The 23548-nt window shown below is 57.2% G+C and overlaps 2 protein-coding genes across 14 annotated transcripts in view; both read right to left on the reverse strand.

The window, feature by feature from the left end:
* Positions 1-236: 236 nt before the first annotated feature.
* On the reverse strand, positions 237-20812 carry ARHGEF11 (Rho guanine nucleotide exchange factor 11). Of its 13 annotated transcripts, none has more exons than XM_015884424.2 (42): positions 20534-20767; positions 15152-15181; positions 14356-14447; positions 13924-14022; positions 12883-12932; positions 12747-12804; positions 12296-12474; positions 12127-12198; positions 11672-11791; positions 11378-11432; positions 11210-11286; positions 10677-10814; positions 10477-10551; positions 9983-10084; positions 9511-9609; positions 8939-8981; positions 8753-8849; positions 8550-8672; positions 8312-8335; positions 7800-7944; positions 7573-7669; positions 7297-7326; positions 6929-7055; positions 6642-6821; positions 6274-6321; positions 5580-5767; positions 5347-5493; positions 5087-5166; positions 4698-4823; positions 4487-4604; positions 4109-4287; positions 3958-4033; positions 3632-3799; positions 3443-3530; positions 3239-3340; positions 2973-3055; positions 2691-2897; positions 2338-2610; positions 1882-1974; positions 1426-1625; positions 1134-1320; positions 237-896 (listed from the first exon to the last, which is right to left on the reverse strand). In XM_015884424.2, the coding sequence occupies exons 1-42, from the start codon at positions 20566-20568 to the stop codon at positions 847-849; spliced, it is 4560 nt and encodes a 1519-aa protein (XP_015739910.1). In that variant the 5' UTR covers positions 20569-20767; the 3' UTR covers positions 237-846. The 13 variants fall into 13 exon arrangements, with proteins under 13 accessions (XP_015739910.1, XP_015739911.1, XP_015739908.1 ...); XM_015884425.2 differs by having other exon boundaries at positions 2691-2894; positions 6929-7058; XM_015884422.2 differs by having other exon boundaries at positions 6929-7058.
* A 1434-nt stretch (positions 20813-22246) lies between these two features.
* The window catches only part of LOC116654389 (ETS translocation variant 3-like protein), a 4787-nt gene continuing 3485 nt past the window's right edge, over positions 22247-23548 (reverse strand). The window contains exons 4-6 of the mRNA XM_032449153.1: positions 23215-23371; positions 23029-23131; positions 22247-22755 (exon numbers count right to left, since the gene is read on the reverse strand). Of these exons, the coding sequence (XP_032305044.1) occupies positions 22262-22755; positions 23029-23131; positions 23215-23371 (754 nt within the window). The 3' untranslated portion in view covers positions 22247-22261. The remainder of the gene's footprint in view (positions 22756-23028; positions 23132-23214; positions 23372-23548) is intronic.

Consider the following 23548-nt stretch of genomic DNA (forward strand, 5'->3'; position numbering starts at 1 on the left):
CTCTATGGGAGCCCCCAATAGTCCTCCACCCCCCTCCACCCTATAAACCTCCATTGGGACCCCCCCTCCACCCTATAAACCTCCATTGGGACCCTATAGATTCCAGGGGGTAACTAAGACACCCCCCAGCTGCCAGCATATGGCATATAGAAGCAGTGAACCCCCAGCATGGGGAAGGTGGGGGTAATAGGGGCAGTATATGTGCGTGATATAGATCCATGAGCCCCATATGTGGCTGTGGGTGGAGAAACGGCACGTTTCTGGGCTTTACTTTACAAAATAATAACAACGATAAATTTCTTAGGAATTGAATGGAACAGATGATACAGCATCAAACAACAACCGGTCGATCTTGGCTCTATTATATATAATATATATATATATATCAGACACCCCAACGTCGGCCTTGTTTCTATGGGACGGGGCTGCCCTTCGCCCCCCAGCCTTGGGGACACGGCTGTCCCCCATATGGGGGTGACACAGGGGGGAGGATGGGGATGATGGGGATATGGGGGGGGGTTATTTACACGATGGGGTGCACATACGTACATATTTATAGTCAGCGGGGAGCACGGGGCCGCAGCACGGAGAGGAACAAAACAAAGTGCATTTATACAGACTAGATCCAGAGCTCACGGCCAGGGGAGGCAGGGAGCCAGGCTGGGGCTGCCATGCAGGGTGAGGGGTCCCCGTGCTCCCTCTTTCCATAGGGGAACCCCCCCACCCCTATGGGTGAGGCTGGCATTGCTCCCAGCCCCCCAAAAGGGTGGAGGGGGCTGGTGGGCAGCTCCCCATATTTGAGTGATTGTAGGGGGGGGGGGGAGAGACCCCCACCCCACTCCGTGGCTAAAGGTCGGCGGTGTGTGTGGGGTCTTCAGCCAAGGGGGCTCTGGAGCCTGGAGGAGAGAAAGGAGGTGTGAAGGGGGAGAAATTGGGGGTCAGGGGGTGAAAATGAAGGTTCCCCTTCAACCCCCCCAAACACTTTAAGGGGATGATTAGGAAGAGGGAGAAAGGGAGAAGATACTGAAGGGGGACAGAGAGAGAATGGGGCAAGAATAAGTGAGGAGGATGGAAAGAAGTGAGGTGATGAGGGAGATAGGGACATGGAAAGGAGATGGGGTGCAGCCGCTCACCTGGGATGTTGGTGCTGTGGCCCTGTAGGCTCCTTAGGGAGCGGGTCAGGGGGCTGCCACCCTCGGGGCTGTGGGGTTGCTGGGTCCATCCCTCCATCCCAGGGGCTGGGTGCCCCACAGGGGTGGTGTCTGCAGATGAGCTGTGCCCAAGGGACTGCAGCAGCTCCCAGTGGGCAGCTTCCACAGCCTGGTTGGGGGGGGGGAAGTGAAGGGAAAGGACACAATGTAAGGGCAGGGGGGCACAGGTTTGTGGTTTCCCCCTCTGTTATATCAGCCCTTGAGTGGGGCTCACCTTCAGCCTGTTGAGCTTCAGCGTCAGCTGCTCAATGGTGCGGAAAATGAGGTCGACATCTCGGAGGGGACCGGGTGGGTCTGGGGGACCCTCAGCAGCGCTGGGTCGGGGGGGTTCCTCAGGTGGGAAGGCTTGGGGGGGTCCTGGAGGTGGCACAGGTTCGGGGGGCCCGGTGGGCATGCTGACATAGAAGTAGTTACCTGTGTAGGAGGGAAGGAGCAGACTTAGTGCATTGGGGGGCATCAGGGTTGCAGTGGCACTCTGTGTCCTGAGCTCTGGGGACAACCCTCGGGGACATGGCCCCCTCCCACCCCTCCCCAAGGATACAGCACCCCCCAGGGATATGTGTCCCCCTGGAGGATATGGATGCCCTTAAGGGACAGGAGGGTATAATGGGGAAACATGGCTGTGGGAACTCAAGGAAACCCCCCAGGAAGGGGATGGGGGTCTCTTTACCATCTACATTAGCTCCGCCTCCTTCCTGCAGCTCAGTTTCTGTTTGGCTGCTGCCTGGCGAGAGCGTGGCCTCCTGAGCACCCTCCGCAGGGGCTGTGCACCCCAAAAAGAGATGGGGAAGGGAGAGGGAGGGGGTGAGCTGGCCCCGCCACCAGCACCCACCACCAGCACCAATCAGCATCCCATCACCAGCACCCATATATATATACCAGCATCACATCAGTCACCATCCCCATCACCAATTAGCACCGGCACCCATCAGCTCCCCCACCACCAGCACCCATATACCAGCATCATTTAGCATCCCACCACCAGCACCCATTAGAACCCACCACCAGCATCCCAGCTCCAAAGCTCATGCAGAGAGACCCCAAATCCCAGCCAAGGGAAGGAAAGGAACAGCCCCCAGGTGCCCCCCCCCCCCATGCCCGGTTGGGGACAGGCAGCTCCCCATACCTTTCCGGACCACCTTGTAGCTGCTCTGCTCCTCAGCAGACACTGTTGGACCCGTCTCATTCTGTTCCTCCAACCCTGATCTTGACTTTGGCTCTTCGGCAGCACTTTGGGGCTCAGCCAGCAACTCTTGGGATGCTGAATCCTGGCTGGAGAGCACTGAGTCCCAAGTGTGGGTACCCCCAATGACTGATGGTGTGGGTGTCAGGTCGTCCTCAGGCTCCGTGTCACGACTGGGCAGGAGCCGACGCAGGATCAACAGCCGCAGGTTCTCCACTGGGATAAGAGGGATAAAGTGGTTGGGGGAGGTTGATATCATAGAGGGGGGCTCCCCAATCTTCCTGAGCATCACTCACCATCCTCCAGGGCTGCCTCGGCCAACCCCTCGGCTGGGCTGGGAACTGGCAGTGCCAAGCGCATGGAGGGCTCTGGGTGAGCATCAGACACCTCTGTTTGCAGAGGTCCAGGGGGCAGCTCTTCCTCTTCCACCTCGCTGCTCCCCGGCTCCTCTGGCAGCACTGGAGGCTGCTCCCTGCCCAGCAGCTCCGTGGGATTGTCGTCTGCTGCATTGAGAGGGGAGAGCTCAAGGTTGTGTCCTGAGCCCAGAGACAGATGGGCAACTGAGCATGGGAAATCACCTGAAGAACTCTCCTCCGCTTCTGCTGCAGAGCTGCTGACTTGGGACAGGATGGGGGAGACGTCGGGGTCCTGCAACACCAGGCTGCAGGATGGAGAGGGGTTAGACTGGAGGATGGCAGTGCTAAGGGGCCAGGAGCCCTGAAAGCTGCTTCTGGGTCTCCAGTAAATAGCTCCTGCAGCAGGGAGAACCCATGTCTCCAGCCCCACCAGCTGGAGACACCCAGCAGTGCCATCAAGTGCCAGACCAGGCTCCAGCCCTGCTCACCTTGAAGGTGCCATGCGAGTGGGTTCCGGCATCTGGCGTTTTGGGGGGAAGGTAGCATTCCTCATGGCACTCTGCACTGCCTCCTCTAACACCTCCATCCACCTGGCCGGCCCAGAGCACCGTCAGCTCCTGGGGGGGTCACACAGGGGAGCCCCCTCCCCAACCACGCACTGCCCACGGCACCAGTGCCCCTTTAGCCCTTACGTGTTCTTCTCAGAGGACGTCAGTGCTACCAGCTCATAGATCTGGGGTCCCAGCTCTGATGTGCAGATGATGAAGAAGGCTCGTTTATCTGCACAGGGGGACAAAGCAATGGAGAAGCTCAAGGTACAGTGAAGAACATGCTCAAGAGGACAGGCCCCCTGCCACCCCCTGCATCCTGCTGTCCCCTACCTGTGGCCACGGAGCGAATGAGCACCGAGTTGAGCTTGAGGATGGGGCTGAAGGTCTGCTTGTTGTCCAAGGAGCCCAGAGCTGTCTTGCCGTGGCACTTGAGCACCAGCTTTTCATCTTGTTTCTGTAGCAGCACCAGGAGGTCCTCCAGGAGCAGCACGTGCAGATCTGGAGTGGAGAGCAGAGAGAAGAGGCTCAGGGTTGTGCTCACAGCCCAGGAAGGATTATCCTGAGGACACCACAACTCCAGCTGGCACAGCCTCACAGGGTCCCCAAAATGCTACCAGAGGTCCCACATCCTGCAGGACCTGAGGGAAGGTCCATACCCACAGTCTTATCCTTGCTGATACGCCAGGTGAGTGGCCCTTCGTGGATCATGCGGCGGGAGGTGAGGTCCAGGCTCTGAAGGAATGAGAGGGCAGTGGTGAATGTGCTGGCACCAGGCAGCTCCCCAGGTCTACAAGGAGCTGGAATCACCTTGAACTCAGCTGCCAGCGGGTTGCTGGTCCTCTCCAGTGAGGTGGCATCCAGGCGTTTCTGGTAGCCCTCCAGCCGATGTCGGTTCTCTGCTTGCTTCACTGCTTCATTCACATACTTGAGGATGTCCCGGCAGTGGTCTCGGGCCCGGCACAGCTTATCATGCTCCGAGGTGCCCGCTGGAGCAGGATGATGGTCAGGGGGAGCAGGTGCTGCCCTGTGTAGCTGAGCAACACTCACACACCCGTGGCTGCATCCTGAGCCCACATGGAGCCAGCCCAGAGCTGACAGAAGGGAGGAGTCCCCCCCAGCACCAACCCATCCCAGCTGGACAGCAGCACACCATCCTCACAACCCTAAGAGTCCTCCAGCCCCTACCTTCAGTATGCTTGAGGATGTTCTCCAGCAGCAACGGGTACTTGGTCAGGCGTTGCATTTCTGAGATGATCAAGTCCTTAAGTTGCAGGCGCCGGCACTGAGGGTTGCTTTCTGCTTCCTAGGGCAGAGGAAAAGGATGAAGGTCCTGGGGTGTGAGCAGGGGCAGCCAGGAGAGCTGTGGGGTGAGAAGCAGCCCAAGAGAGGAACGAACCTGCATGAAGATCTGGAAACGGGTCTCCTTGCGCTGTTTGGTCTTGATAAGCTCCAGCGCAATGGACTGGTAGGAGCAAAAGTCAGCAGTGACCTGCTGGATCTCCTCCTTGGCCAGGCCGTCAAACTGGGGGCACAGAAAGACGTGGGCTCAGATACCAACAAACCTGGCCCACCTTGACCCCACCATGGCCTTCCCAAAGCTCCTCCATTTCCATGTTCTGGTTCCCAGAGCAAGAGGCAACGAGGGACAGCACAGGTCTCTGTGACAGCAGGGTCACCTCTGCCCTCTGCACAGAAACCTTCAGGCTCCCCTGTCTGCTCCTAGAGGATGTGATGTCCTCAGGGCCGGAGTCACCCCATCCCCTCTAAGCAGCCACCCCTCTTTACCCGGGACAGCATGAGATCCCCGATTTCCTTAATGATTGGTCCTTCTTCCCGGAGCTTCTTCATTGATTCGGAGAGGGAATCTGGAGGAGGAAGTGGGAGACACAGTGAACTTTGACTGCTGCTGCCATGAAACTGAAAGTGGGCTACAAAGATCAGCAACAATCAAACAGCCCAGCCCAGGCTGGTCATTGCATAGCCCAGGGCAGTGCTGCCACTGCAGGAAGGTTTGCAGGACAGAAAGAAAGGAAGGAAGAACTTACTGTGGATTTCAATCACATCTGGGAGGTTGGGGAAGAGCAGCGCCAACTCCTCCCTGGACAGCAGGCTCTCCTTCCTCATCCGCTGGTAAAAGAGGAGGTCGAGGACTCGGAGGATGCGAAGGTGAGATACCTCCGTGGCAAAGAGCTCTGTCAAGAGGCAGAGGATTAGGAGGTGTCCTTGGGCTGTGTCTGTAGAGGCACAGATTCTCAACTCCTCACTCCTAGCTCCTCACCATTGATCACCTCCTGCCGGTCAATCTCCTTCTGTGGCAGGCTGGCCAGCAGCTCCCGGCCCACTGTGTGCTGCCAGTTCTGTGCATCCAGCTCGGACTCCAGGTCTGAGAGTTGGCCCTGCTCATCCTCCAGCAGGTGAGGCAGGAAGGGGTCAGCACCAAAGCCCAGGCTGGGTGACTCGATGCTCCTGGGTGGATGAAAAGCAGCAGTGAGAGTACTCTGCAGTCCTTCTCCCCCATGAGCCCGCCTGCAGCACTCCCAGCACAGCCAATATCTACCTGGGCCCTATTTCGGCTTGAACCCGGGACCTTCAGCACAAGAAGCACAAGCCTCTGACTCTTGAGCTAACAGACTAGGTCCCCCAGCAGCCATCTATATAGGTCGATTAAGCTCCTGCGTGAGACACAAGGGAACAGAGGTGCCTCCTAACTCCTGGGATGGGGAGCTGGCGTTACGCAGGACTGTGCCAAGTGGAGGCATCTCTGGGGGCTCCCTCCCTCCCTCCCAGGGCAGCCCTGAGCATCACTTCCCCTGGTGCTCTATCAAGGCCTGGGAGAAGCTAGAAAGGTCCCCTCTGACACCCCCAGCCCCCTCTACAGTGACCCTCCTGCTCTGTAGGACCCAGCCCTGGAGGTGGCGGCGGGCTCGGGGTGCTGAGGTAGAGGTAATGGCAACAGCAGCCGTGCCACTCACCTGCGTCCCATCTTCGGTGTGTAGGGGGGGGTGGGATTCTCCAGCGACCTGGGGAGGGATGGGAGCATCACCCATGAGACCCTGTGGCATCAGCAGGGCCCTCTCCTCCCAACACAGCACCCTGCAGCACTTCCCGGGAGCAAATCCATTGAGGGGCAAGTACCACCCATTGCAATGCAGGGCTTGGGGCACAAAGGTACATTAAACCAAATTCTCGCTGGCTTCCCAACTGTGAAGTTGGACTCTCAGGGCTGCACCAGGAGGTGCAGAGCCCAGACACAGTAGGCAGGCAATTGACCATCCCAGATCCCTCCTGAGGGCCACAGGTAACCCATCTCCCTTAGCCTGGCTATGCTGGCAGCTCCCACCTGGTGGACAGACTGGAGGCAGAGGACGATGCTGACTGGTGAAGCCTGGTGGCCTCAGCTGCAGCATCCATATCCACATCGCTACGGGAGCGGGGCACGTTTTCTGCTTTCCTTGATTTCTTCATCTCTTCTCGACCTTTCAAGCTCTCCGAGCGGCCCAGCTTGACCTCAGCACGAGATCTGCAGTAGGGAGACAGAGCAGGGAGCATCAGGCTGAGGGATGCACAGGCAGAAAACACAGGGTGAGATCACAGAGGGCAGGAATTGCTCCCCCAAACCCTTCATACCCGTCACCCTCCAGCAGGTCCTCAGGGAAGCTGCCAGTGGAGAGACGCTGCGAGCCAGGCTCCTGGTTGTCATAATGCTGGTTGTTCTCAAAGTGCTGGATAATGTTCCTCACATTGCCGGGTTTGACTGCTGGGGCAAAGAGAAGGGAGGGATCCTGGTTAGGGTAGGAAGGAGGAGATAGATGGTGGCATTGCTGTCCTCACTGTGGGATGTCACCAAGGCCACCACTGGGGCTTCCCTAGGGACATCTATGGGCAGCCCTCCTCCCACCCCACAGCCCATCCAGTGCCCAATGTAGCAGCGTTGGGGAAACAAATCAAAACTGAGCACGTGAGATGAATGGCAAATAAAAGAAAAGGGCTTTTACCTTCGACAGGGGACAAAGGGACATGAAATGCTGAAAGGAAAAAAACAAAAAAACAAAAATGAGATGTCAAATCAATCCTGTGTCTATCAACGGCGGAGGAGGCAGAGAAGGGAGCGTGTGAGCTAATGGTATAAGAACTGAAAGTAGAAGGGGGGGGGGAACATACATATGCATGTCAGAGCACACGTGCACACATGTGCCAGAGCACACACGTATCGTCGCACGCTCTCCACCATCTCAGCCCACCCTGCAGCTCCACAATATCCCAATACTCACTGCTCTGGGACATTTTGGGCTTTGCAATGTACTTTAGGATGGGGTTGCGCTTCTTGTCTTCCATGGCATCCTTGTCCTTCTTTGTGCTGCTGCTCTGCTGGGACACCCGAGAGGAATGTTGGCATTACAATGTGGGCAATACACCACAGCTATTCCTCCATCCCATCCACATATTGCAGAGGGAGCTGGGAGCAGAGCAGAGGGACAGCAGCCATCACACCACTCACCTTCTTGGCCTTGGGGAAGAAGGGCAGCCACTTGTCCTTGTCCGGGAGGGCCTGTGCCTTCTCACTGGTGCTGGCTACACGTGGCTCACGGCTGCGGATGCCAGTGTGGTTCATGTATGTGCTGAGGGCAAAGGCCATGGGGGAGCTGCAAGAGAAGAGTCTGAGTGGAGACAGAACACCAGGCTGGAGGGTGAAAATGGAGCTGGGACATCCTGTGGGGTCTCGTGTGACAAAGGGACCACTCCTTCCTGGCCAGGGGACACCTGGGAAGGGACAAGGAGGGCAGAAAGGCAGCAGCCTTCAAGAGGGAGAGTTAGGGACACTCCTTCCCCAAGCCCTGCCATCCTGAAAGCCCCCAGAGATAAAGCTGGCACTGGGACAAAGTGCTGCAGGCCAGCATATTAAAGGGGCGGTTTCGCATCTCCTCTCTAAGACCCTTTTCCCCTCTTTAGTCAGCAATAGCAATACAGTCACAACTGGGTGCATGCTTGCCATGGCTGAGAGTCACTCACCTCCTGTCCTCTTCATATTTTGACCTGCAGAGAGAGATGGAGAAGAATAAGAGAGCCTGTTTGTATTCCTCTGCTCAGCCCCTTGGAGCCATCCCCAGGCAGGGTTCTCCCTCTATGTCCCCTAAAGACCTTTCCTCCCATCTCTGCCACCAGCACCCCCAGCTCCTGCTCCACTTTCTCCTTCCTGAGCTCAATCAGCACACTGGGGAGGTGGCAGGACCAGACAGCCCACACTTACAGGATGTCACCCAGCTGAGCCAGCTGCTTCTCGGCCACTTGCCGCTCCTTCTGCGGGTCCCCATCCAGGTCCAGGAGGTCGTTTTCCCCATATAGGCTCCCCAGGCCCATGGTACGCTTCGTTCTATGGGCACATGGGGGTCAGTGCCACAAAGCACAGGGGGAGGTATGCTGAGATCTGTGGGGTGGCCATCCCATTGTCACCTGTAGTCCTGGATCTGCTCCTGTATCTCGGGCATCACCATCTCCTGAGCTTCAAAGAGGGCAGCTCGGACATCATCCCCATTCCGTAGGCGAGCCTCTGGGTGATAAAAGGACAGGCAGTGTCACCAGCCATGCAGGAAATTGCCATAAGAACTTTCTGGCAGCCCCTGAGAGCTCCTCACTCACCGATCTCAGACAGAAGCTGCTCCGACACCTTCACTCGAAGAGGCTGCAGAGAGAACACAACACAGTGTGAAGGAATTTGCATGCCAAAGCCACAGTCACACAGCTCTGAGCTGCAGGGTGAGGGTGCTCTGTGATCCTGCACCATCATTGTTTGGCATTTCTGCAACTTGGGGGGGGGTGTGAGAGCTGAGAGTCCCACTCCCCCAGTGCACAAAGCACCCAGCACTCATCACAGCACCCAGAACACAAATCCCTCTGGAGCAGTGTCCTCCTTCCAAGCAATAGGTACCCCCAGGAATTAGAGGGCACAGCCTGAGCCCCAGCCCTGCCTCTATGACCCCTGCTCCAAGCTGCCTGGTGCTGCTACCATTGTGCAATGCCTGCGCAATGCTTTACGCAATTTGCATCGAAGCAGAGAAGCCAGCATCAGCAAAGCACTGTCAGTAACAAAAACTGTTAAAAAGGACCCTCATGCAATGGACAAGAGACTGATGTTGGCTTTCCAGCTGGTTCTCCTCCCACCCCCTGCAGATACAAGGACCCCTGTGCAGGCACACAGCCCCTGCCCTCACCGCGTTCCGGTCCAAGAAGATGTTCCAGATATCCTTCCCCAAACCCCGGGAATCCTTTGCTGTTGTCTGCTGGCAAACGTCTGCGCATAAGTAGAAGAGCTGCAAGGAGGGGAGACCAGAGGTGGGCAGCGAAGAAGGAGGAAGGTTTAGAAGCAGGAAGGTGAAACATCCAATAGAGCAGCAGCCAGACGGCCATGAAACAGGAAACGACCGTGGGGGTCTGGGAGGGCAGCGCCCTCCCCGCGTCACGCCTGGGAGGAAGGGGAGGACATGTAACCCTACACTGGGCTTCCCTCACTGCTGCACAGCTGGGGACAGGGCTGCCAGCAGCTTCCTGAGCCCTAAACAGAGCCTGCACCTCAGCAATGTGCTCAGCAAACCAGCAGCGCCCGCAGACCCCAGGGATGTGGGTTAGGGCACGGATACACCGCCCCGCTGGCATTTCTCCCAGCTTGCTGCCTCCAGCTCTTACCAGGGGGCTGGGATCTGCCTGGGAGAATATGTAGCGCAGGAAGACTCCCAAGTGTGCTGGTCGGGACTTCAGCTTGCTCAGGTCCTGGAAGAGGGAGTCGCACTGCAGGGCCCGAAGGAGAAGCATTGGTTAGGAAAGAAGGGAACTGACTTGTCTGGAGCCCTGTTGCATACCCCTGGGTGAAGCTCCAGCCCCTGCTCCCCAATTCCCACCAACCCAATCCAGGACACCCCCATCCCCACCACGGCAGTGGCTGGGCTGGTGACAGCTGTCATCCAGGAACGCTCTCGGCACGGGCTGGGATAACAGAGGCAGATGAGGTCACTGGACAGCTTCCTCCTCAGGAGGATTTCTAAATGCCAAAGCTTCCTGGGTGCCAGGGCACACAGCCACAAAGGGAGGAGCATGTGAGAAGTGACAGCCCTGTCCCGTGACCTTGGCTAACTGCCCCCAGAGAGATGGGACAAGAGCCAAGAGCAGTTTGGTGCCACTACCTCGTTGTTGAAATAGCCCGGATCGTAATCCTCCTCTGGCCCAATGATGAGAGGTCGTCCAGTGCGCTCTGATCCCTGCAGGAGAGGTGGGACAGCATTAGGAGCTGGGCACTGGCTTCAGGGAGCGTGAGGACACTTGATGTACCCTGCTAGATGGGGTGATGGCTGCATGCTCAAGGCCAGCACTGGTCCCATCCTACCTGCTCAGTGGTAGGGGTGAAGGCGGTATCGGAGCCCTGCCGGCGATGGTGCTGGAAGAGGCGGGCTGTGATGACTGGGGAGGTGCGTGGGCTGTCCAAGCCGTGGTCAGAGAGGACAGAGTTGCGGTTCAGGGAGATCTGTTCAGGAAGTTGGAGGGGAAAGGCTGGGGATGGCTCTTGCCTGACTTAGGGTTGTCCCTTGAGAGCAGTTTGCAGCTCTGAGACCATGAAGACCACGTCCTCAATGGGCCCAGCGAACTCAGAAACCACATAAAACCTTCAGGGCTATGGGAATCACTTTAAGACTAGAAGCACAAGCCTGGGGACCACTCATTTCTGGGGCAGCAATGTCAGGATATGCACTGCATGCCCAAGCACTGCAATCTCAGCTCTGGTCCGTGGCTCCTAACAGTGCAAAGAACCCTCCAGCTGTACCCTGCTGTCATATTCAGTCATCTCAGGTGACATTTAGTTTTAAATAACACTTTCCCCCATCGTTGCTGTGACCCAGCAGAGCTGGGCTGTTCTCTCACCTCGCTGACAGAGGGGAACCGCTCCGTGCCTGACTCCAACCCGCTGTCACCATCCTGAGAGTCCACTGAGAGGCGGCCTGGGGACAGAGGAGAGGCTGAGTCCCATGTTCAGGACTTCCCAGTGCACAATGGGGAGAGGGGAAGGTACAAACTACCAGCACCACTCACCTTCTGCTGCCCTGAACATTGCCATGCTGGAATCACCAGACAGTCGCCCCAAATCCTGCAAGGTGAGGGGAATGTGGGACCAGTGGGATGCCACCCAGCAAAGGGAGACACTCCAGCACAGAGCAAAGAGGACACCAGGCTGCAGAATCTCCCACTCACCATAGCAAAAGTGGGAAACCAGGAGCACCAGCACCCTGCATGGCCATGCTTCCCCACTCCCCAAAGGAGCCTGATGCCTGGTGCCTAACCCTAATCTAAGTTAGGGTTCCAACAGAGCTTGTGCTGCTCACTTACCATGGAGCCACTGGTCTCCTGGCGGATTTTGAGCTGCAGCTGGCTGACCCTCCGGCGTGCTCCCTCAATCTGCTCCCCCACCACAGTGCCAGGGTTGCGGTTGTATGCCTCATAGAAGCGCTGAGTGAGAAGATAAAGATGATCACAGTGGCCCCAAACCCATCAGCCTGCCCCATTGCTCATGGGAAGGGGGCAAAGACACAGTTGCTACATGGCTCAATGGGTCAATGTGTGCACCAAGAGCTCCCCTGGGTCAGACAGTACCCAAATGCTGCATATCTCCCCCAGGTACCAGCACAGTTTGGCTGGGATGTTACAGACTGCTGCAAGAGCCCATTAACTAAACATCAAAGCAGGAGAAAAGGGTTGAGAGCTGAGCTTCTCCCAGCACCTATCAGCTCAAGCAAGGGACAACCCAGCCCAGAGTCACTCTTGAAGGAGGAGAAGCATTATACCTGCAGCTCTGCCTCCTCCTGTCGCAGCATGTTCCGGAGAATCTGCGTTGCATGCTTCTGAACCTCAGGGTCCTGCAGTGTAAGGTGGACACAAGCCAAGGCTGAGCTCTGCCTGCAATGCATTGCAGCCTGCAGGAAGGCAGAGAGCAGGGTGGGCAGAACACATTACCTGCAAGGGCTTGGGGCCAGTGATGCGCTGTGGTGGGGGGAGTGGTGGGGGTGGAGGTGGTGGGGGGCAGGCAGGGGCATTGCGGGGTGCCCCTGTAGTGCTCGTGTCTTGCTGGGAGTTGGAGAGCCCAACCGACGGTGGTGGGGAGCCCAGGAGTGTCAGGGCCACGTAGGCACCAGCTGAGGACATCAAGGATTAGAAAGGAAAGAAAAGCTCCTGTCATTCACTCCTTGAAATATCAGGTGAGCACTGCAGCAATGGGTGGGCACATCCCTATCCCTGTGTGTCTGTGGAGGACTGAGACAGATATCCTCATCTTCTCCCAAAAACCAAGCCCTGCCTTTGGGTATGATGCTGTCCCTCCCCAGCTGGGCATGTAACCTCGTCTCCAGGAGCAATAAAGGGAAAGCTCTGCCACCTGAGCTCAGAGCCAGTTTCTGGCCATACTCACACTTGATCAACTTCACCACCTCCAGGTGGGAGCTGTTGGTCACCATGGTGCCGTTCACCTGGCAGAGGGGAGGAGAGGAGAGCCATCAGCTGCAGACACAGCAGCAGGGTATGGCAGCACAGGCCACAATGCTCACCTTGACTATGCGGTCCCCCTCCTGCACCCCAGCCTTCATGGCCGCTCCTCCTGCAGGACAGACAGACAGACAGACAGGCATCAGAAATGGTTGTGCAACATGATGTGAACACCATCACAGCCCAAATAGCCTCTGTGCTGCTTAAGCAGCCACAACCCAGCCCTTCCTATCCCTGGCCAGACCGGGGTCCCAGCATCCGCAATGACTCCTACACATCCCAGAGCACCACGTGCATGCAAACACCGGACAGGGGCCCAGCAGCAGCACTGCTCTGCTCCTCTCCCCACTCCACTCTGTAACAAAGCCACTGAGGCTGAAATATAGGGAAAATTATCTTTTCCTCAAGCCAAAACCAAGAGGAAATGTTTCCATGAGCTCTGACTCCAGGCCAAGGGGCTGAGACACAGCAGCGAACTCCAAAAGTGGAAAGTACATGGGATCACTGGGATTCTTTTGGCTCTTAACACTCTCTCTATTGGCAGTGAGTGACTCGGGTGGGCGTCCCTGCTGTCCCACGCTTGGGTGAGGTGGGTGCACGTGATCACACACCAAGCAGCATAGCTGGGGAAGGTCCCCATTCCAGTCTCTGTCTCTCTGGAGCAAAGGGCATGGAGGGGTCTCCCCACACAGCTCCTGTTGCAGTAGAGAGGAACCCCAAAGCAAACCCGCCCTTGAAACCCACAGTGCTTTCCCTTTACTATATTCTCATTTTTCCTGGCTTTCAGGCTAGAGGGGGGAGGGAGGAGGAGGTGGGAACATCCGCTGTAAAATAAGCAGCTCATTGTCTGTCTAAATTGCTTCTCCCAGCCCTGCCACCCCGCAAAGTCATTATACTGCAAAACCAGCAGCATCTCCTGCAGCACAGCGCCAAGAGCCGCGCGCTGCCGACGATGTGTGTTTACCCAGGGCTGCCAGAGGGAACTCCCCACCCACCCATAGCAGCACTTAACCTGTCCCTGCCCAGAGACACCCCAAACCTCAGTGCTATATGGAACAGGTGAGGGGGTCCCAAGGTGTCCCCCGGCCCCTCTGCCGTCTCACCTGGCCGCACAGACTGGACGAGGACGATGCGGTCTCCACTGACAGTGAAGCCAAAGCCATGCTGGTCCTTCTGGATAATGACACACCGTTGAACCAGACCTGGGGAGGGAAAGGAAGGGAAGCCAATGAAGCTCTGAGCTATGGCTTTGCTAGGATGCCTGATTTTAGGTGGTTAGTGTGCACCACTGTGTGCAACCCAGCCTTTCAATGCCAGAACATCCCTGCTGCAGGGCAGAAATTACAGCTTATGGGAGCACCAACCCCAGACCCGTAGCTCCATCCCAGCCCAAGGTTTCAGGGCTGTTTGTAGCTTGCTGTCATGAGGGTCCCTTCCTATTCACAGCCTGGGGATGGATGTGATGCAGCCCAATGCTGCTTCAGCCCTTTCCCCATTCAAAGAGCTCAGCACCGTCCTCAATTGCAAGAGCTCACCTGTGGTCTCGGAGGAATCAGAGGGTTGACGGCGGTGCCCGGGAGATCTCCTCTCTGAAGATGAATCACCCAGGGAAGACAGGCTGCTCAACCTGCAGGGAGAGTGCAGTCAGGCTGATGGAGCAAGTCCTCGGTCACAGCTGGGACCTGGCTTCTCCTCAGGAACAACTCATGCCCAATGTGGGGAAGCACCAGCAGCTGGCACCCACCTGCCCCTTGGGAAAGTGCTTCTCCCATCCCAGCCCCAAGGGATGCTCAGGAAGGTCAGGGAGAGCAGCACAGGGGACAGCTGGGGGGACAGGGGCGTCATGCAGAGTGCACAGCTGCAGGGTTTGGCAGGCTGCAAAGGGGTTGATGGCAGAACAGGGAGGAAGCTGCGAGAGATGGAAGAGAGATGGACACACAGACGGACAGACAGCAGAGGGTTCAGTGCTGATGTTTTGCCCCCTCACTGTGGTCCCGCAGCAGGGTGCAGGGTGGACAAGCTGCCTGAGGACTTCAGGGCATTGCAAGGATGCAGCGCATCCCCTCGCCTGGTGCTGGAGGGATGGCAGCAAGAGGAGGAGGCCCAGACACTGCCTCCATCTCCAAATGGGAACACAGCTGCTTCCCCATCCCTGCTCCTGCCAGCGCTGTGGGGCCATGCTGCAGTTGGGAGTCCCAGAGCACCAGGAGAGTTGATGCCAGGGCTGCAGCACCACTGACAGGAGCAGCCATGGGTCTGTGCCCTGCCCCAAAGGGCTGCAGTGAAGCGAGGGTGCAGCGTGTGAGTTCAGGCAGCCCCAACCCCGCTTACCTGGGCAGGCGCTGCCTTTTGCTGCCCGCTCTGCTGCCAGCAGAGCACAGACCCCAATGGAGGTGGCACAAGACCCAGAGGACAGCAGTGCAGGAAGGGGGAAAGAGGAGACAAACAGATCAAGAGACAGAGGGACACACAGCACAGCCAAACTCCACGCTGACACCCCTCATCCTACAGGACAAGCAACCTCCATGAAGGAAAGGCACCCCAGGACCCTCTGTTGCCACTCTGGGGGTACCCAGTGGGGTCCTGGCACCACCCAAACCCCCATGGGATCAAAGATAGAGGCAGTGCCAACCCGAGAGCCACGCTGCCAGTTTCCAAGACTCAACAGCTCCGAAACCACAATTACAGGCATTGAGTAATCCGCCCCTTTCCATAGGATCAGCATTCTCCTCCTGCCCTGGTGCCACGGAGCCATGGCACAGAACCAGCTCCCTGCAGGACCTGGGCATTAGGAAGCATCTCATTGGGGACTGCTGAAGCCGTGCTAACTCTGGCTCCATATACACAGCCATAGGGCATAGCTGTTGATCCACTCGATCACGTTTGCAATCAGAAGATGCTGCCTTGGCAGGATGGAGACTGGGCACATTTATAGGCTGGAAACGCAGGGGCACAACACTAACATGATCCTGGTGCGATTACCCATCAGGATTACCCATGGGATTACCCCATGGGATTACCCCATGGGATTACAGCAGGCGGGCACGGGGCAGGAGGTGCCTTTATCCAGGCCAAGTTGGGATCTGTTCTTTCAGCATCGTCCCATATGCAGAGACCATCCAGAAGGGATGTGCTGTGATGTCTGTGTTGTAAGCCTGGCAACCAGAGATGCACAGAGCCCTGTGCACCGAGCTCACGGCCGGACCCTTCCCGGATAACCCAGAGCTGCTGGGCCAGCGCCGGCTTATTTCCGTCTAAAAGAGTAGTTTAATTCGGCTTTGCATAAGCTTCTTCCTAATTGACTTATGGGGAGCCAAACAACGCCTGTCCTGAACCAAAGGCAGCGCCAACACAACCGAGCCCTGAGCCAGGCTGCAGCAGTGCTGTGATTTCTCTTTTGGGTTCATTTCTTTGGGATTTGGGACCCCAGATGCTCGCCCTTAGGGTGCCATAAGCACCTCTGCTGGCCAAGACATCACCTCCTAAATGTGCAGCCACACAAACATCAGCCCTTGGGTTTTCCTCAAAGATTTCACTCCTCAACCCTCCAGGCTCCAAATTCCGGTGGTTATGGGGCTGACTCACAGAGCACCCTGACTCATTTCGGCCCCACAGCTGCCAGGCTTTGACCGGCCCCAGCCTAATGTCCCACGCTCTGCTGTGCTCAGGGCAAGTCCTTCTCCTGGACTGACGTTATATTTCCCCTAGTTCTGGTTATTTTTAGTTCAATTATCATCTTAGGGCGGGACGTCCCCATGTCAGTAAGCTGGGGTTGCTTTGTCCCTATAGCAGCACTTAGGATTGAAGTGGGCACTGCTGGCATCACCTGGTTTGTTCATAGAAGGGACAGGGCAGTTCAGCATGAAAATAAAGGCAGAGGGGGGTAAAAAGGAGGAAAAAAAGCCCATCACCCCCACTAAAGTGCAAACACCCCCAACCCAGTGAGCGCTGCCCACGCAGAGCAAATGCCACAATTAAACGATTAAGAGAGAAACAGGATCAAACCCTCAAAGTGGGTCAGGCTACAGGCAGCTCCGTGCAGCTGCTGGCTCCGGGGCTGGGATCTCTCTTGTTTTATTTCCCCCTTCCATGTCTCCAAATGGCTGCTCCCTACAGTCCCCTCCCGGGGACACCGACGTCAGACACGTCGGCACTGCACGTTGCCTGGCCAGAACGGGACGGGAGCTACCAACAATATAAATAAACAGGGGATAAAAGAGGAAAAAACACCACTTGGAATTGAGCAGCTCGGATTGGGGGGGGGATAATAGGAAAAAGAAATCCTAACTTGGAAAGGGAATAGGGATGCTTGCAGTGCAATGCTGCACTGATCGGAGCTTCTCAATGCAACCCACAGCCCCGCTGAGCTGCACAGCCCTTCCCCTCCCAATATTCTGGAGCAGGAAGGAAGGAAGGAATTTCAGCTAAAAATGATTCAACTTCCTCTCCTTCCCCCTCCCCGTGGTGTGGCACAGAGGGACGATGCTGGACCGGCACATCCAGCCTGGCACGTGTGAATTGCATCTCAGGTCTGGGCACAGAGCACACCGAGTCCTGCTCAGGGAAGCCAATAGTGAGCACAGCCCCCATTGCACTATGATACCCAGACAGCAGCCCCAATTGCACTGTGACACCCAATACAGGAGCCCCCATTGCACTGTGACACCCAATACAGGAGCCCCCATTGCACTGTGATACCCAGACAGGAGCCCCTATTGCACTATGATACCCAGACAGGAGCCCCCATTGCACTGTGATACCCAACAGGAATGCCCCATTGCCATGTGATACCCAGACAGCAACCCCATTGCACATGAGACTTACCCAGACAGCAGCCCCATTGCACTGGGATACCCAATAAAGGAGCCCCCATTGCACTGTGATACCCACACAGCAGCCCCCATTGCACTGGGATACCCAATACAGGAGCCCCCATTGCACTGTGATACCCAACAGCAGCCCCATTGCACTGTGATACCCAATAAAGGAGCCCCCATCTCGCACTTTGATACCAGAACAGCACCCCCATTGCACTGTGATACCCAGACAGGAGCCCCAATTGCACTGTGATACCCAGACAGCAGCCCCCATTGCACTGTGATACCCAATAAAGGAGCCCCCATTGCACTATGATACCCAGACAGCAGCCCCCATTGCACTGTGATACCCAATAAAGGAGCCCCCATTGCACTGTGATACCCAGACAGCAGCCCCCATTACACTGTGATACCCAATACAGCAGCCCCCATTGCACTATGATACCCACACAGCAGCCCCCATTACACTGTGATACCCAATACAGCAGCCCCCATTGCACTGTGATACCCAATACAGCAGCCCCCATTGCTCACCTATACACACATAGAAGCCCCCATTGCTCACCTATACACACACAGCAGCCCCCATTGCACTGTGATACCCAGACAGGAGCCCTCCAACCTCAATGTGGTTTCAGCAGCCAACCTGTTTGTTTGTTTCCTTCTTGTTGCTTTTATATCCGAGGGAGAGAAGCAAAGCAAAGCAAAGCTTGGGTATCAATTTTCCTTCTGCAAAGCCCCGCGTCCAAACTGAGTTTAAATCCATGGGTTCCTGCAGCAAACTTGCTGCAGCAGATGGGATTCCTCAGGAGCTTGGTTTAAATTAAGGCTTTTTAATTAAATGGAGGGGGGGGAAATTAATATAAGTGCAACGGCTCTGGTTATTTAATGGCAAGGCAGACTCCAAAGTGAATTTTGGCAATGCCCATTTCCCTGCATGGAGCCTGAATGAGGTGGGGACTTTGGTGATGGTGACACCAAAGGGAGAGAATACAGGAGGGGTGAGAGCTTGACCACAGCCTATAGGAAAATCCTGATCCTGCAGCTGTTAGTGGGGACCTGGCCACAGTGGGGACACCATGGGATGCCTTGAACCACACCAGCTATGCCAAGCAGGGCAGAAGCCGGGAGCAGAGCACCCAGGGTTGCTCAAGAGCTTCACGAGGGGCTGAGAGATGAGCATTGTGCCTTAATGATGTTTGCAAAGTGCTTTGCACATGAACTGTGCTCCACAAATGCTGAGGCCTTCCTGCTGCCAGCGGCCTGCACCCATCCAACCCTCTCCTCCTTGCTGGGAGAAGCAGCTTCCATCCTTCCCCTCCCTGCCTGCAGCATGAGAGTGCAAGGGTAGCTGACAACGAAAGCAAAACCAAGCTCTTGTAGAGGAAACACCGTTCCCATGTAGCTCTGCTGGGAGTGCCCAAGGTGCCTTTTGGCCCCGATAAACCCAGCGTGGTTGAGGTGGTTCAAAACAACTGCCCTGCAGGGATGCTTTCTCCCTGCCCTCCCACCACGCACACCCTGCAGCTCCTGTTCTGTCAGTGCAAGGAACTGAGATGGGAATGGCTCCTGTGCTGCTCAGAGCAAAGCCTGAGCACCATCATCTTCATGCATCCCCATGGGATGGCATTGGGATGGCACCAGGACAGCATCAGGTTGCTTTGAGGTCACACCAGCGAGCCAGAGGGAGAAAGTCCTCAATTTCACACCATTTCACCCATTTTCAGGTTGCTTTTGTGCTGGAGAACAGCTTCCCAAGGGCACCTGAGGCTGCTGACCTTATGGAGCAGTGGGATGGTGGCTATTTAAGGAGCAGACAGAGGTATTAAGCCCCATACCAACAGCCGGTGCCTACTCCAGGTCACAGCATGCAGCACCTCCATCTCTGATCATGGCTTCTGACCATGCTGAGCCCAGCAAAGCCCAAGAAAGAACCTGGTCTGCAGTCATGCTCCATCCCAGAGGCAGAAGTGCTCACTTTATCCTACCCACAGCACCAGATGGGGGGGGATACAGCAAGTAGAACCCATACTCCATCACTGTGTGCCCCAAACCACAGAGCAACAGAGGGACAAGCCAGCTGGTGTGATGGGTAGGAGCACGGACACCCAATGAGGGCTACCCATAAACTGATCCCAACATCCAAACACCCGATGGAGGGGCAGCATCTGTACATTGGTCCATGCTGGAGCTATGGGAGGACAGCAATGCCCTGTGCCCTCTGCATCACACCATCCCTATCCCTTTTCCCACCTGGTCCATGCACCATTCAACACTGTTGCTCCCTGCTCCTTTGGGCCACAGTTTCCAATGTCAGCCCGCTGAGCTGCATCTTTTCAGGGTCCCTATTATGGACCCACAGCAGCCAGACCTAATATCCCATCACTTTGAGGATGTGATGAAGGGCTCATCCCACCCACAGCTGCATGGTTCAGCCCCAGGAGGGGGGGGCATGGCTGTGCCGTGGCTGTGCTGTGGGCACTTAATCTAAGAATTAATTACAAATAACCCACCGTTATCCTGCAAACAGAAGGAACCCAATGGTGGGACGCACCAAGGGGTCAACACACATCACCCAAGCACTCAGAGCCACTTCATCCACTCAACTCCAGCACTGCTGCTTCCATACAACCCCCAGCACCTTTGCATTCAATCAACCCCAATGTCAAACACCACTGCATCCACTCAACCCCAATACCTGTTCAACCCCAGTGCCCAGCATGACTTTATCCACTCAACCCCAGCACCACTACATGCATTCAGTACCCAGCACTCCACCACGTCCCCCCACACCCCTAAACCCCCTTTAGGACCCCCCAAATCCGACCCCAGGGCCGCTATATGGCATTAGGGCCCATCCAAACCGAGGCCCCCATTCCCCTCGTCCCCCCCATACCTATCCGGGGCGGCCTGCGGCGGCCTCACGCTCATGGTTCCTCCACGTCCCCGCAGCCTCCGCCCGTCGCCCCTTGGGCCGCAGCCTCACTCAGCTCACGGGGAACCGCAACCCAAAGCCGGCCGCCACCATCCCCGGAGCCCGGTGGCCCCGAGATGGAGCGCTGCCCCGGCTCCAGCGTCCCCCGAGCGGCCGCGGGGAGCGCGGCGGGCCCGGCCCGGCCCGGCTCGGCCCGGCTCGGCTCGGCTCCGTTCGGCTCCGGCCCCGGCTCGGCGCGGTCCCCCCGCCCCACCGCCCGGCGTTGGGGGCCGGGCCGAGGGAGAGGCCTATGGGTCCTCCCAATCCCCGGGCTCGCCCGGCCCTCGGCCCCGCCGCTGAGCGGGGGGTTGTGAGGGAGGAGTGAGGGGGGTTTTAGGGGACGGCGGTGAGACCCGGATATGGGGGGACCCGAGGGAGGAAGGAGGAGGGAGAGAGGAGATATAGGGGTGTGAACGGGTATGGGGGGGGGTCTGCAGTGATTTGGGGACCCGCAGGGATTGGGGGATATATGGGGGTGCTCAGGTATGGGAGGGGGGTCCTGGGGGACTGATGGATGTGAGACTGGACAGTGTTTGGGGAACACAAGGGGATAGCAGAGATTTGGGGACCCATAAGGATTGCATGGGTTTGGGGGATATATGGGGGGGCTCATGGGGGACTGATGGATGTGAGGAGGGGACAAAGTGGGTATCTAGATTTGGGGAGCCCATAGGGACAGCATAGATTTGGAGACTGGGCAGAGAATGTTTGGGGAGGGGATAGCAGAGATTTGGGGACCCATAAGGATTATATGGGTCTGTGGGACTACCAGGGTATGGGGGGGCTCCTGGAGACAGAACAGATCTGGGGACCCTCAGGGACTGATGGGTTTGGGGGGGACACAGTGGGTCCCCACATATGGGGCACCTATGGGGACAGCAGGGATTTGGGGCACCTATGGGGACAGCACAGAAGTGATCAGAGCCTATTTGGGGGACCCAAGAGGACAGCAGAGATTTGGGGACTTGCAGGGATTGCATGGATTTGGGGGATGTATGGGACTATTGGGGTATGGGGGGTCTCCTGGGGACAGAATGGATCTGGGGACCCTCTGGGACTGATGGGTTTGGGGGGGACACAGTGGGTGCCCACATATGGGGCACCAATGAGGACAGCAGGGACTTGTTCCTGCTATAGGGGTCACACCAAACCCCCACCACCCCAAGAGCCCCATGGGGGTTGTTCTGTGCCACTCAGGGACGGTGAATGGCAGCATATAAGACTCAAAATGGAGAGCTGAGGAGGGGCTCCATCTGCCCCCCCCCCTCCCCCAAATAAATCCTCATCCCCTTTTCCCTCTGCACATTTTCCCAGTAGGAAATAAAGTGGAAAAGTGAAAATGAAAATGAGCTGGGGCCATTTTCAATGTATTCCTACATACGAGCGGTGACTACTGGGATCGTCCCCAAAGCTCTTCCTTCCTCCCCCCCCCCCCCCCCAATCCCCCCTAAAACTGTGCCCAACGTCACCTTTGCATGATGGGGTCCCAACTGCAGACCCCGGAGGGTCTATGGGGACGGTGGCTTTGGGGTTCTGCCAGCAAGACAACCACAACCCTCTGCAAACTGCTTTATTTCCATTCATCTGTGTGGTGATTTGGAGGCTGGGGGCTGCTGTGTCCCCCCCCCACACACACACACAGCACCCACCTTAGGGTGGCTGCAGAGGCCAGCTGGGGGGTTGGGGGGGTACAGCACGCTGTGGGGGGGTGAAGCTGGTGGGGGACATCCTCCTGCTGCCTTTCTCCCTGCCCTCCAGCTGCAGCTTCACTCTCTGTGCTGTGACTTCACGCCGGCCTTCATCCACCTCCTCCTCTTCCTCCTCCTCCTCTCCGTTCTTCCCAGGATTCTCACCCGTCAGCCCCCCCCCAGCCATAGTGTGGCCACCAAGGAGCCCAGGGGGGCAACGGGGACCCAGTGGGAACGGCTCTGATTTGGGGAGCCCTATAGGAGAGGGGGCTCCCAGCTGGGGGGGGAGCAGCGGTGTGGGGTGAGGTGGGGGATGCAGGACAGGGAAAGGGGCCCATTCACGGAGCGGGGGGGGCAGCAGAGGGCAGGGGAAGGCAGCCAAGTGGGGGAACTCTTCAGGGCCCCCCAGGCGGCAGCAGGAGCCCCCCAGGCACGGGGGGGATACGGAGCTCAGCCCTGTGAGTGGCAAAGAGACAGAGCCCTGTGAGAGCATCAGGGTGCTGAGACCCCCATGTTCACCCCATTACAGCACCCATGGCCCCCCCCCTTCTCCCTGTTGCAGCCACTGGGTGCTGCTGTGGGACCGGCAACGGTTGCGGCCCCGCTTGCATTGCCTGCACCCAGGGGGAGAGCTGCAGCAGCCATCAGCCCCCAGCACCCATTGCTCCCTGGTGACCACCATTATTTCCTTTGCCTGGCACATATGGGCCATCAGTTCCCCACACTTACGGGTCTTTTCCTGTGCCTCAGGGATCAATGGGTGCCGGGGACCCCGATGCCATCCCAGCGGCTCCGCCAACGCCCTCCTGCTCAGCAATGCATTCTGCAGCAGCTGTGGGGGGACAGATTAGGACATGGCAGCAATGGGGATGAATAGCTGTCCCCATAGCTGTCCTTGCTGTAATGGGACTCTACCTGGCTCGGCAGGGCGGGTGGAACGGCTCCTGCCAGCAATGGGGGGCAGCGTAGGTCCCACAGCGGGCAGTTGATGAAGATGAGTTTGCTGAAGTTGAATTTGTAGGTGAAGCGTTTGCCTTTGGTCTTGTGCAAGATGCGCTTGTTGTAGTAATACCTGGGGGGGGGAAAGGGGGGTGGGATACAGTGGGGTGTTAGCAGCGTGGATGGAGGGATGGAGGGAGGAAGGGAGGGAGAGATGGATGTTGGATGGGTGGATGGATGGATGGATGGATGGATGGATGGATGGATGGATGGAGGGATGGATGGATGGATGGATGGATGGATGGATGGA

Source organism: Coturnix japonica, chromosome 25, assembly GCF_001577835.2.
Source record: "Coturnix japonica isolate 7356 chromosome 25, Coturnix japonica 2.1, whole genome shotgun sequence".
Taxonomy (NCBI): domain Eukaryota; kingdom Metazoa; phylum Chordata; class Aves; order Galliformes; family Phasianidae; genus Coturnix; species Coturnix japonica.

Excerpts from the sequence above, each read along its gene's own strand:
- ARHGEF11 (XM_015884422.2), bottom strand. The coding sequence starts at position 20,568 with ATGAGCGTGAGGCCGCCGCAGGCCGCCCCGGATAG. Across the intron at positions 14,448-15,151 it reads AAAAGGCAGCGCCTGCCCAG|GTTGAGCAGCCTGTCTTCCC; the intron begins GTAAGCGGGGTT and ends CTCTCCCTGCAG. Across the intron at positions 2,611-2,690 it reads CGAGGCAGCCCTGGAGGATG|TGGAGAACCTGCGGCTGTTG; the intron begins GTGAGTGATGCT and ends CTCTTATCCCAG.